The sequence below is a fragment of the Pristiophorus japonicus genome, chromosome 6 (genome assembly GCF_044704955.1).
Source record: "Pristiophorus japonicus isolate sPriJap1 chromosome 6, sPriJap1.hap1, whole genome shotgun sequence".
Classification (NCBI taxonomy): domain Eukaryota; kingdom Metazoa; phylum Chordata; class Chondrichthyes; family Pristiophoridae; genus Pristiophorus; species Pristiophorus japonicus.
In genome coordinates, this window is record NC_091982.1 from 234851023 (window position 1) to 234862445 (window position 11423).

At 44.2% G+C, this 11423-nt stretch overlaps 1 protein-coding gene across 2 annotated transcripts in view; it reads left to right on the forward strand.

The window, feature by feature from the left end:
- eif2a (eukaryotic translation initiation factor 2A) overlaps window positions 1–9504 on the forward strand; it is a 62829-nt gene extending 53325 nt beyond the window's left edge. For both annotated transcript variants that reach the window (XM_070882399.1, XM_070882398.1), the window contains 4 exons: window positions 5982–6092; window positions 6330–6440; window positions 6678–6743; window positions 9262–9504. In XM_070882399.1, coding sequence (XP_070738500.1) covers window positions 5982–6092; window positions 6330–6440; window positions 6678–6743; window positions 9262–9327 — 354 coding nt within the window. In that variant the 3' untranslated portion in view covers window positions 9328–9504. The remainder of the gene's footprint in view (window positions 1–5981; window positions 6093–6329; window positions 6441–6677; window positions 6744–9261) is intronic.
- Window positions 9505–11423: the final 1919 nt, after the last annotated feature.

An 11423-nucleotide genomic window follows, 5' to 3' on the forward strand; every position in this document is an offset into this window, starting at 1 on the left:
TGTTATGCAACTGATTTGCACACAGCAAGGTCCCAACCACCAACAAATGAACGAATGACCAGATAAGCTGATTTAGGTGGTGTTGGTCAAGGAAGGAATGTTGATCAGAATACCAAGAAAGCTCCCTTCCCTTCTTCAAATAGTGCCGTGAAATCTTAAAAATCACGAGCAGATAGGTGGGGGTCTGAGTTCAACGTCTCATTTGAAAGATGGCACCTCTGACAACGCATCACTCCCTCAGTACTGCACAAGTGGCAGCCTAGATTATGTGCTAAAGTCCATATTGGGGCTTGAACTCTCAAACTTCTACCAGCTGAGCCAAACTGGCACGATTGAGAGAATGCCACATTCACTATGCACAGCCGGCTCCGCTACCATGGTAACCGGTCGCCATCCCGTTCAGCAGGGCCGGGGCCCTCCGCAGCAGCCTGCTCACCATCACCAATTGAGGTTTTGTTCGCGGATCAGTTCAGAGAAGGTCCACTCGGTTGATTGCGGAGATGAGGAGGTTGACTTATGAGGAAAGGTTGAGTAGGTTGGGCCTCTACTCATTGGAACTCAGAAGAATGAGAGGTGATCTTATCGAAACGTATAAGATTATGAGGGGGCTTGACAAGGTGGATGCAGAGAGGATGTTTCCACTGATAGGGGAGACTAGAACTAGGGGGCATAATTTTAAAATAAGGGGCCGCCCATTTAAAACTGAGCTGAGGAGGAATTTCTTCTCTGAGGGCTGTAAATCTGTGGAATTTGCTGCCTCAGAGAGTTGTGGAAGCCGGGTCATTGAATAAATTTAAGACAGAAATAGACAGTTTCTGAAACGATAAGGGGTTATGGGGAGCGGGCGGGGAAGTGGAGCTGAGTCCATGATCGGATCAGCCATGATCGTATTGAATGGCGGAGCAGGCTCGAGGGGCCGTATGGCCTACTCCTGCTCCTATTTCTTATGTTCTTATACCCTGGAAAGTCTCTACAGATGTCCAGGGTCCTTGCTGAGCCCTGTTAGAGAACCACTGCTCTAATTAGCAGGATCATAGAATGGTTACAGCACGGAAGAAGGCCGTTTGGCCCGTTGAGCCCATGCCGACTTTTCGCTGGACCCACTCCCCCACCCTTTCCCCATAGCCCTGCAATTTTTTTTCCTTCAGACACTTATCCAACTGCAGTTTGAAAGGTAAAATTGAATCTGTCTCCACCACCCTCTCAGGCAGCACATTCCACATCCTACCAACTCGCTGCATAAAAACGTTTTTTCATGTTGCCTTTGGCTCTTTTGCCAATCACCTGAAATCTGTGACCTCTGGCTCTCGACCCTTCTGCCAATGGGAACATGATTTTGAACACCTCTATCAAATTTCCTCCCAATCTTTGCTGCTCCAAGGAGAACAACCCCAGCTTCTCCAGTCTATCAATGTAACCAAAGTCCCTCATTCTTGGAATCATTCTCGTAAATCTTTTCTGCACCCTCTCTAAGGCCTTCACTTCGTTGATAAGTGTGGTGCCCAGAATTGGACATAATACTCCAAGTGGGGCCGAACCAATGTTTTATACATCATAATTTACACACTTTTGTACTCTATACCTCTGTTGTGGCTCAGTGGGTAGCACACTTGTCTCTGAGTCAGAAGGTTGTGGGTTCAAGTCCCACTCTAGAAACTTGAGCACATAAATCTAGGCTGATCTGACGGAGTGCTGCACTGTCAGTGGTGTCGTCTTTCGGCTGAGACGTTAAACCGAGGCCCTGTCTGACCTCTCAGGTAAAAAGATCCCATGGCACTATTTGAAGAAGAGCAGGGGAGTTATCCCTGGTGGTCCTGGTCAATATTTATCCCTCAATCAACATAACAAAAACAGATTATTTGGTCATTATCACATTGCTGTTTGTGAAAGTTTGCTGTGCACAAGTTGGCTGCTGCGTTTCCCACATTACTACACTTCAAAAGTACTTTATTGGCTGTAAAGCGCTTTGAGACGTCCGGTGGTCGTGAAAGGCGCTCTATAAATCCAAGTCTTTCTTTCATTGTAATAGGTTTTGTCCATTGCTCGGGACGTTAAAATTTGGTCCTATTCTTCTGCCTGCGTGGTTCAAGTGGACATAGAAAAATAGTAAGGCGCGATCAAGTGGACCATCTTCCAATCCTATCTTGTCACATTCACTATGAGGGATCCTTTGTGCAATATATGTTAAAGTAATGAGTTATATAGCTCTCAAGAGGTTAAATTCACAGGACAGCTGGGTGGCGAGATATAGATTGTGATTCATTCGGAACATCTATACCACCATACTGGAGACGATCGAAGATAGTTTAATATTCTAGTGTGAAGGACATAAGAATTAGGAGCAAGAGTTTGCTTGTTCACGCTTGCTGCAACAACAATCTTGTTCACTTGAACTCTGCAGGGGTCATTAGCAAGTTAGGCTGGTGGTGCATTAACCTTTTGGGTGGAGGGTAGTCAGTTTGAGTAAAAGCTGATACAGAAAGAAAGAAGAAAGCCATGCATTTATATAGCGCCTTCCACAACCTCAGGATGTCCCAAAGCGCTTTACAGCCAATGAAGTATTGTTGAAGTGTAGTCACTGTTGTAATTTAAGAAACACGGCAGCCAATTTGTGCACAGCAAGATCCCACAAACAGTAATGAGATGATAACCAGATAATCTGTTTTAGTGATATTGGTTGGACGATAAATATTGGACAAGACTCCGAGAATCCTCTTGCTCTTCTTCAAAATAGTGCCGTGGAATCTTTTACATCCATCTGAGAGAGAGCAGATAGGGCCTCCGATTAACATTTCATTCAAAAATCGGCACCTCTGACAGTGCAGTGCTCCCTCAGTTCTGCATTGGCGTGCCAGCCTGGACTTTGTGCTCAAGTCTCTGGAGTGGGACTTGAACCCAAAACTTTCTGACTCAGGCAAGTGTGCTGACACTGGTGAAACGAAGAAAAGACGAAATGTCAGGGAGATGAAGTTCTGCCCTGTCCTGAAAGATAATGCAGACATGTTATTCTGATTAAGTCAAGTAAGATTACCCACTGATGTGGGGCAGCATAGCATATTTATTATTATGCAGACGAAGTTGTATTGCATGAAATAAGAGAATCCAATCAAAGCTGTGGCTCTGTACATTTACATGCTGTGAAATAAAGCAGCTTAATGATTTGTATCCTGCCTCGTCTCTCAAAGTGTTACTCATCTAACTTCGAAGTGATTGAAGAACCACTCATGCTGAACGCACAAGGATACAGTCCAGATCATAGGGGATGCTATTATTATGCCACTGGGTTACACCATTGTACAACTAGATACAGGTTGAACCTCTCTTATCTGGCACCCTTGCCGGATAAGGGATTTTGCCGGATGAGGGGAGGTCACGTTAAATTGGATAGTACAGGTACTGAGCAAGGGGATATCGGGGCTGGCTGGCTTGGGGCTGGGTGTGCGACAGAGAGCTCATGGTGGGGGGGTGGGGGCAGCGGTGGGTCGTGATGTCAGGCGAGAAAGGACTTCAATTTGTTCATGTCGGAACGGCCGGGAATGATTCCGGACGAGGGGTGGTGCCGGATAAAGGAGGTTCAACCTGTAGAGGGCATTGTGAGTCAGCTTCAATAAAAGTAGGACAATCAGACCACTTACAGGAGCAACTGATGCCACTGAATCCAAGAAAGTCTACAGCAGACCCAAATTTGTAACGCTATCTTGTGAGCATTGTGCCAGCTGTTTATTTTTCTGACGATATTCACACTACAGTTAAAGCTGCTGCTTTCTTTCTGACCGTTAATATTCAGGTGTTTGAAATGCACATCTGAAACGCCTCTCCTATTGTTACAGTATTTCGTGCCCAATAACAGAATTAATTTACACTTCTCTCCCTTGCAAGTAGATTCTTCCTTAGGTAAGGAGACCAAAACTGTACACAATCCTCCAGTTGTGGTCAACCAAGGCCCTGTATAATTGCAGAAAGACACTTGTACACCAATCCTTTTATAATAAAGGCCAACATACCATTTGCTGGCTCCCATGCATTTGTAATGGTAATGTTTAGTGTAATTAAAACGAATTGTGACTCTTCAGTTATGTGGATAGACTGGAGAAGCTGGTGCTTAGAGCAGAGAAAGTTGAGAGGAGATTTGATCGAGGTGTTCAAAATCATGAGGGGTCTGGACAGAGTAGATAGAGATAAACTGTTCCTATTGGTGAAGGGTCGAGAAACAGAGGACATAGATTTAAGGTGATAAGAACATAAGAAATAGGAACAGGAGTAGGCCATACGGCCCCTCGAGCCTGCTCCGCCATTCAATAAGATCATGGCTGATCTGATCATGGACTCAGCTCCACTTCCCTGCCCGCTCCCCATAACCCTTATTCCCTTATCATTTAAGAAACTGTCACTTTCTGTCTTAAATTTATTCAATGGCCCAGCTTCCACAGCTCTTTGAGGCAGCGAATTCCACAGATTTACAACCTTCTGAGAGAAGAAATTTCTCCTCATCTCAGTTTTAAATGGGCGGCCCCTTATTCTAAGATCGTGCCCTCTAGTTCTAGTCTCCCTCATCAGTGGAAATATCCTCTCTGCATCCACCTTGTCAAGTCCCCTCATAATCTTATGCGTTTCGATAAGATCACCTCTCATTCTTCTGAATTCCAATGAGTAGAGGCCCAACCTACTCAACCTTTCCTCATAAGTCAACCCCCTCATCCCCGGAATCAACCTAGTGAACTGTCTCTGAACTGCCTCCAAAGCAAGTATATCCTTTTGTAAATATGGAAACCAAAACTGTACGCAGTATTCCAGGTGTGGCCTCACCAATACCTTATACAGTTGTAGCAAGACTTCCCTGCTTTTATATTCCATCTCCTTTGGCAAAAGAACCAAAGGCGACAGGAGGAAAAACCTTTTTACGCAGCGAGTGGTTAGGATCTGGAATGCACTGCCTGAAAGGGTGGTGGAGGCAGATTCAATCGTGGCTTTCAAAATGGAATTGGATAAGTACCTGAAGGAAAAGAAATTGCAGGGTTACGGGGAAAGGGCGGGGGAGTGGGACTGGCTGAAGTGCTCTTACAGAGAGCCGGCACGGGCTCGACGGGCCGAATGACCTCCTTCTGCGCTGTAACCGTTCTATTTCATGATTCTAATTCTCCCTCTAAGTTTTGTCCTGCCTGTGTGAGGCAAGTGTCTGGCCTGTGCTCAACCTGCCCAATATATTCAAGAGATCAGTAATAATGAGGAAGAAGAAAATGATAGTAAAAGTTACTCCTGTTTCTTCAAAAGGCTTGGTTTACAAAATGTAGCAATATGTATACTTTAAGAATTAGCTCTCCTGTTGGCACAGCTAATAGTATTGTCCAGTATGCTACTCGGCTGTACATTAAAGGAAGATCGCTGGTTGGTCGATGTTGAGTTTGCTGATATCAATTGGGACAATAGGCAGGGGTATCGCAATTGACTTGAGTGGCCCTGAGCCAGGAATAGGAAAATCGCTTCGGGTTCTTGTCCCTGATCGCTATCCAGAGACTCCTGTTTGGTAGTTATGTTGAGTGAGGACAGGTTCTGGCTTGGCAATGATGCAATTCATGGTCATTTAATGTCAAGGCTCGCACAGGTAGAATCTCCACTTAAGTGATGTACTGGAGGTCTACCTGATATTTAAGGAACTGCGCCCAGCAGGAATCATCAGGAGAGGAGGGAAGACAATTGGAAGAGTAAATATGTGTGGATTTAAAATGAATTTGGAAAGAAATGTAATAGTGCGTAGTCTGCTTGAGGTTGAGAACTGGATCTGTATTGGGAACTTTGAATTTTCAAAGAGCAAAATGTTAAGTCTTAAACCAAAGACTGTTGATGGCAGATATAACAAAGAAAGAAGTTGCATTTAAAAACTTTCCTTTTATATTACCGTGTACACTTGCATCTAATGCAGTGCTTTGAGGCCAATACACTGAGATTTGATCTGGTGCATAACTTGTTTTCTTTCCCACTAGCATGAGGAAGAGCCACCTCAGAACATGAAACCACAAACTGCAGATAAGCAACTGTCAAAAGCTGCTCTAAAAAATCAAAAGAAGCGGGAGGCTAGAAAGGCAGCAAAACAGGTATTTTTTATTTTTACCCGCTAAGCCGTAGCTATGAAACACCATCGCAGTTTCCAATACTTCCACAACTTTACTTCATACCCTTGCTCTCTGTGGGTACAAGTCGTAAAGCAAACGGGTAACAACATTGATTTACAGGGCACAAAAGCATCCAGGAAAACTCTGATGGCCTGAAAGCAGAGATTCTTGATCTTAACACCTTTCCCCCATCCCCCCCCCGCCCCCTCTTTCCTGCAGGAGAGCAAGCCTGAGGTCATACAGGAAGCACCATCTGACCCTGAACCTAGACAGTGTGCCGAGGGCCATGGCGACCCGGAAGTAGAAAAGAAAATTAAGAACATCAAAAAAGTAAGTTCTGGGGAAGAGGTTGGGGGAGGCAGGGGGGAGAAACAGCACCACCAGAAGATATACATCTCTTGCATATTTCTATTTTGATCAATGAGTTCAAAGATTTCTTGCCTAATTTGCAGGAAAAAAAACATGATTTAAGCCCCATTTGTCACAGAAATGGGTTTTTGAAGTTTTTTGGTTGTTGTAAAACCTGCAACTGTTCACCTCTTTACAACATAACTCTTTTTGTTGCAGAAACTTAAAGCAATTGAACAACTGAGAGAACAAGAAGCTTCTGGCAAGCAGCTAGAAAAAAACCAGGTACCAAAAGAATGTAATATTTCCCCCCTCAGGACTTGCACGGTGCTGGCAGATATCAAGGATAGAAAGACTTGTATTTATATCGTGCCATTCACTATCTCAGTACGTCTCAAAGAAAGACTTGCATTTATATAGCGTCTCTCACGACCATGGGATGCCCCAAAGTGCTTTACAGCCAGTGAAGTAATTTTTGAAGTGTAGTCCCTGTTGTAATGTATGAAACGTGACAGCCAATATGTGCACAGCAAGCTCCCACAAATAGCAATATGATAATGGCCAGGACATTGGTGGGGGGGGTTAACATAAGAAATAGGAGCAGGAGTGGGCCATTTGGCCCTTTGAGCCTGCTCCACCATTCAATAAGATCATGGTTGATCTGATCTTGGCCTCAACTCCACTTCCCTGCCCGCTCCCCATAACCCTTGACTCCCTTACTGCTCAAAAATCTGTCTATCTCCACCTTAAATATATTCAATGATCCAGCCACCTCAGCTCTCTGGGGTAGAGAATTCCAAAGATTCACGATCCTTTCCACTGCTCCTCTTCGAAATAGTGCCATGGGATCTTTTATGTCCACCTGAGGGAGTAGACGTGGCCTCGGTTAAACATCACATCTCAAAGACGGCACCTCCAATAGTGCAGCACTCCCTCAGTACTGCACTGGGGCGTGCACCTAGAGTACCAAACATTTTTCGGTTTGGTTTCTGCCCTCATTAGGATGCCACCTAAAGGCCCCTGTACTGTGCCCAACAAAGTGTCTTAACAATTTGAGGTGCTGAAATAGAAAATCCTGGAATCAACTTGACAACGTCTGACAAGAGAAAACACAAGTTGGAGTTATAACGAAATGTCTACACCCAAAATGGGAACTCATCCTTTCTGGGGGTTTTTTGCTGGCTTTCCAGCATTTTCCATTTTTTTCTTTTTTTAAAGGTGCTGAAATACTGTTTACTACCAGTGTTCTGCAGTTTTTCATGCAGAATACCGGAAATTAGATCTATACTTAAAAAGGAGAAATTTGCAGCGCTATAGGCAAAGTGCAGGGCGTGAGACTATTGGATAGCTCTTTGAAAGAACCATCACAGACACTATGGGCCAAATGGCCGCCTTCTGTGCTGTAAGGATTCTATGATCTGTTTAATGGGATTGCATAGCTCATAAAAAGATATTACAACATTCAGTAATGCAGCTACTGAATGACTTTACCTTTGTTTTTTTCCCTTCTCTCCTTTTTCCATCTTATTCTGGAGCTAGCAGTTCATGCCTTTGGTATGGTGCAGCCCTCTGTTACCTCACTGAAGTCACAATTTTTTCATGTGTGATCCGGTGGTGTACATCTTCTATTTTGGGCGCAATCGGGAAATTGAGCTTAAAATTTGCACTGGTTAGGTTACAATTCAAGCTTCTGCAAAAATTAATTTGCATCATGACAAATGTAAACTCTTCCATGAACCAGCACAATCAAGCAGTGTAATAGGACCTAATTGTTCATTCTACAAGTACATGGTTAAAATGTAGCTCTTACAAAAGCAAAATACGGCGGATGCTGGAATCTGAAATAAAAACAGAATATGCTGGAAATCTCAGCAGGTCAGGCAGCATCTGTGGAGCGAGAAGCAGAGTTAATGTTTCGGGTCGATGACCCTTCGTCAAAATGTAACTCTTGTTATCCCTCCAATTTTCTACCAGCGGTAGACACTGATTTGTGCTGGGGTGCAGTTCCATGGGCGCCAGCACTTTATGTGTAACCCTAAGACGGTGAATGCCAGCAAGGTTTTGATTTGGGGCAGCATCACGGCTGAGTACAATCTTGTCCTCGTCCAATGTCCACAAATAAACACACTTCAACAGATGTCACTAGCTAGTGACCACTAACAAGAACCCAGGCTTATTCTTTCCATCTCTGGCCCTGGGACACCAAGGTATAGTGAGCATGTTGCCACCTTGGCTGAGACTAGCTTGCTCTGAGGGGATAGAAACATAGAAAATAGGTGCAGGAGTAGGCCATTTGGCTCTTCGAGCCTGCACCACCATTCAATATGATCATGGCTGATCATGCAACTTCAGTACCCCATTCCTGCTTTCTCTCCTACCCATTGATTCCTTCAGCCGTAAGGGCCACATCTAACTCCCTTTTGAATATATCTAACGAACTGGCCTCAACAACTTTCTGTGATGGAGGTCAGGTTCACAATTCTCTGAGTGAAGAAATTTCTCCTCATCTCAGTCCTAAATGGCTTGCCCCTTATCTTTAGACTGTGACCCCTGGTTCTGAGCTTCCCCAACATCGGGAACATTCTTCCTGCATCTAACCTGTCCAATCCAGTCAGAATTAAAGATCAAATCTTGGGCTTTTCTGGTCTTTGGTTTCCATTCCATGCCGAGTAATTCACCATCTGAGCTGTCCGGGAAGCCAACATTTGGCTTGTTTCGATACAAGCTTTTCTGTCTACCTGGTTCTAACTATATCATTACTGCAGGCTGTGGTTTCTTTGACTCCATCTCTCTCCATTTACAGATGGAGAAAATGCAGAAAGAAGATGGTCTTTTGAAGGAGCTAGAAGACTTGGAACTGGGTCTGTAAATTTATCCAAGAGGAGCGCAAACCTGGTTTCACATACCATGAGAAAATGATTTTCATTGTGAAATTTAAGTGATTAAAAATCTAAATACTATGCAATGTAAAAGATTCGGACAGTATTTTAAAAGATTCTGTATTAGGATAAGAGAATAAAAGAAACTCTTGTGTTCTGTCAGTAAATTGTACTTTTTTAGTCCCACAGTCAAAGACTAACTAATATAGCAGAAAGAACTTGCATTTATTGAGCACCTTTTGCAGCCTCAGAACATCCCAAAGGTTTTACAGCCAATGAAGTACTTTTAAAACGTAGTCAATGTTATAACGTAGAGAAATGTGGCAGCCAATTTTGCGCACAGCAAAATTCCACAAACAAATGAAATAACGACCAGATAATCTGTTTTGGGTTTTGGTTGAGGGTTGAATGTTGGCCAGCACACCGGGGACACCTCCTCTGCTCTTATTCGAATAGTGCTATGGGATCATTTATGTCCACCCGAGAGGGCAAATAGCACCTCGGTTTAACATCTCGCTTGAAAGATGGCATGACCTCAGTACTACGTTGTAGTGTCAACCTAGATTTTGTGCTCCGGTCTCTGGAGTAGTGCTTGAACCACAACCTTTTGCTTTTGAGGAGGGAGTGGTTTTATTTATTCGTTCACAGGATGTGGGCGTCGCTGGCAAGGCCGGTATTTATTGCCCATCCCTAATTGCCTTTGAGAAGGTGGTGGTGAGCCGCCGCCTTGAACCGCTGCAGTCTGTACGGTGAAGATACTCCCACAGTGCTGACCTTGTCGTAGCAGTTTGTTACAACTTAGTGCTTGCTAGGCTATTTCAGAGGGCATTTCAGAGTCAACCATATTGCTGTGGGTCTGGAGTCGCATATAGGCCAGACCGGGTAAAGGCGGCAGATTTCCTTCCCTAAAGGACATTAGTGAATCAGATGGGTTTTTAAAACAATCCAGTAGTTTCATGGTCACTACTACTGACACTAACTTTTTATTCCAGATTTGTTTAATTAACTGAATTTAAATTCCCCAGCTGCCGTGGTGGGATTTGAACTCGCCTCTGCGGATCATTAGTCCAGGCCTCTGGATTACTTGCCCAGTAACATAACCACTCAGCTACCGTACCTCTACCACTGAGGCAAAACTGATCCCTTGGCATAAGGTAAAAAATGTTTCGATCTCAACTTGGTGAAAAATGGTTTACAAATATTATGTATAATATTTAGCATTACAAAGTAAAATTTGATTTACAGATTTATCTTAACCAGAATATACCACCTCACACTTACTACCACTTTATTTGTCCATTCCACCACCTTATCAATGTCTTCTTGCAGCTTCCTTTGGTCCTCAATTATTTACTATGCCTCCCCTTTCTGCAAGTTTTGACACCACTCACTCAAAGCCTATATCAAAATAATTGATGTACACAGTGAACGGAAGCAATCCCAGAACAGAACACTGAAACACTGCTACCCACTTCCCACCCGCCCTTCTCTGTTTCCTACCTTTTAACTAGCTTATAATCCAATTTTCCTCCCTTTCCCTAATTCCATACCCCATTAATCTTTTCCAATAGTCTCATGTGTGGTACCTTGTCGAAGGCTTTCTTGAAGTCCATGTACACCGCATCCACTGCATTTTTCCCACCTACCACATCTGCCCCCTCCTCAAAGAACTCTATCGAGTTTGTCAAGCACAGTTTTCCTTTTTTTATTTATTCATGGGATGTGGGCGGCTCTGGTAAGGTCATCATTTATTGTCGATCCCTAATTGCCCTTGAGAAGGTGGTGGTGAGCCGCCGTCTTGAACCGCTGCAGTCCGTGTGGTGAAGGTACTCCCACTGTGCTGTTAGGGAGGGAGTTCCAAGAATTTGACCCAGCGATGATGAAGGAACGGCAATATATTTGCAAGTCAGGGTGGTGTGGAACTTGGAGGTGATGGTTTTGCCATGCGCCTGCTGCCCTTGTCCTTCTCGGTGGTAGAGGTCGTAGCTTTGGGAGGTGCTGCCGAAGAAGCCTTGGCGAGTTGCTGCAGTGCATCTTGTAGATGGTATACACTGCAGCCACGGTGCGCCGGTGGTGGAGGGAGTGA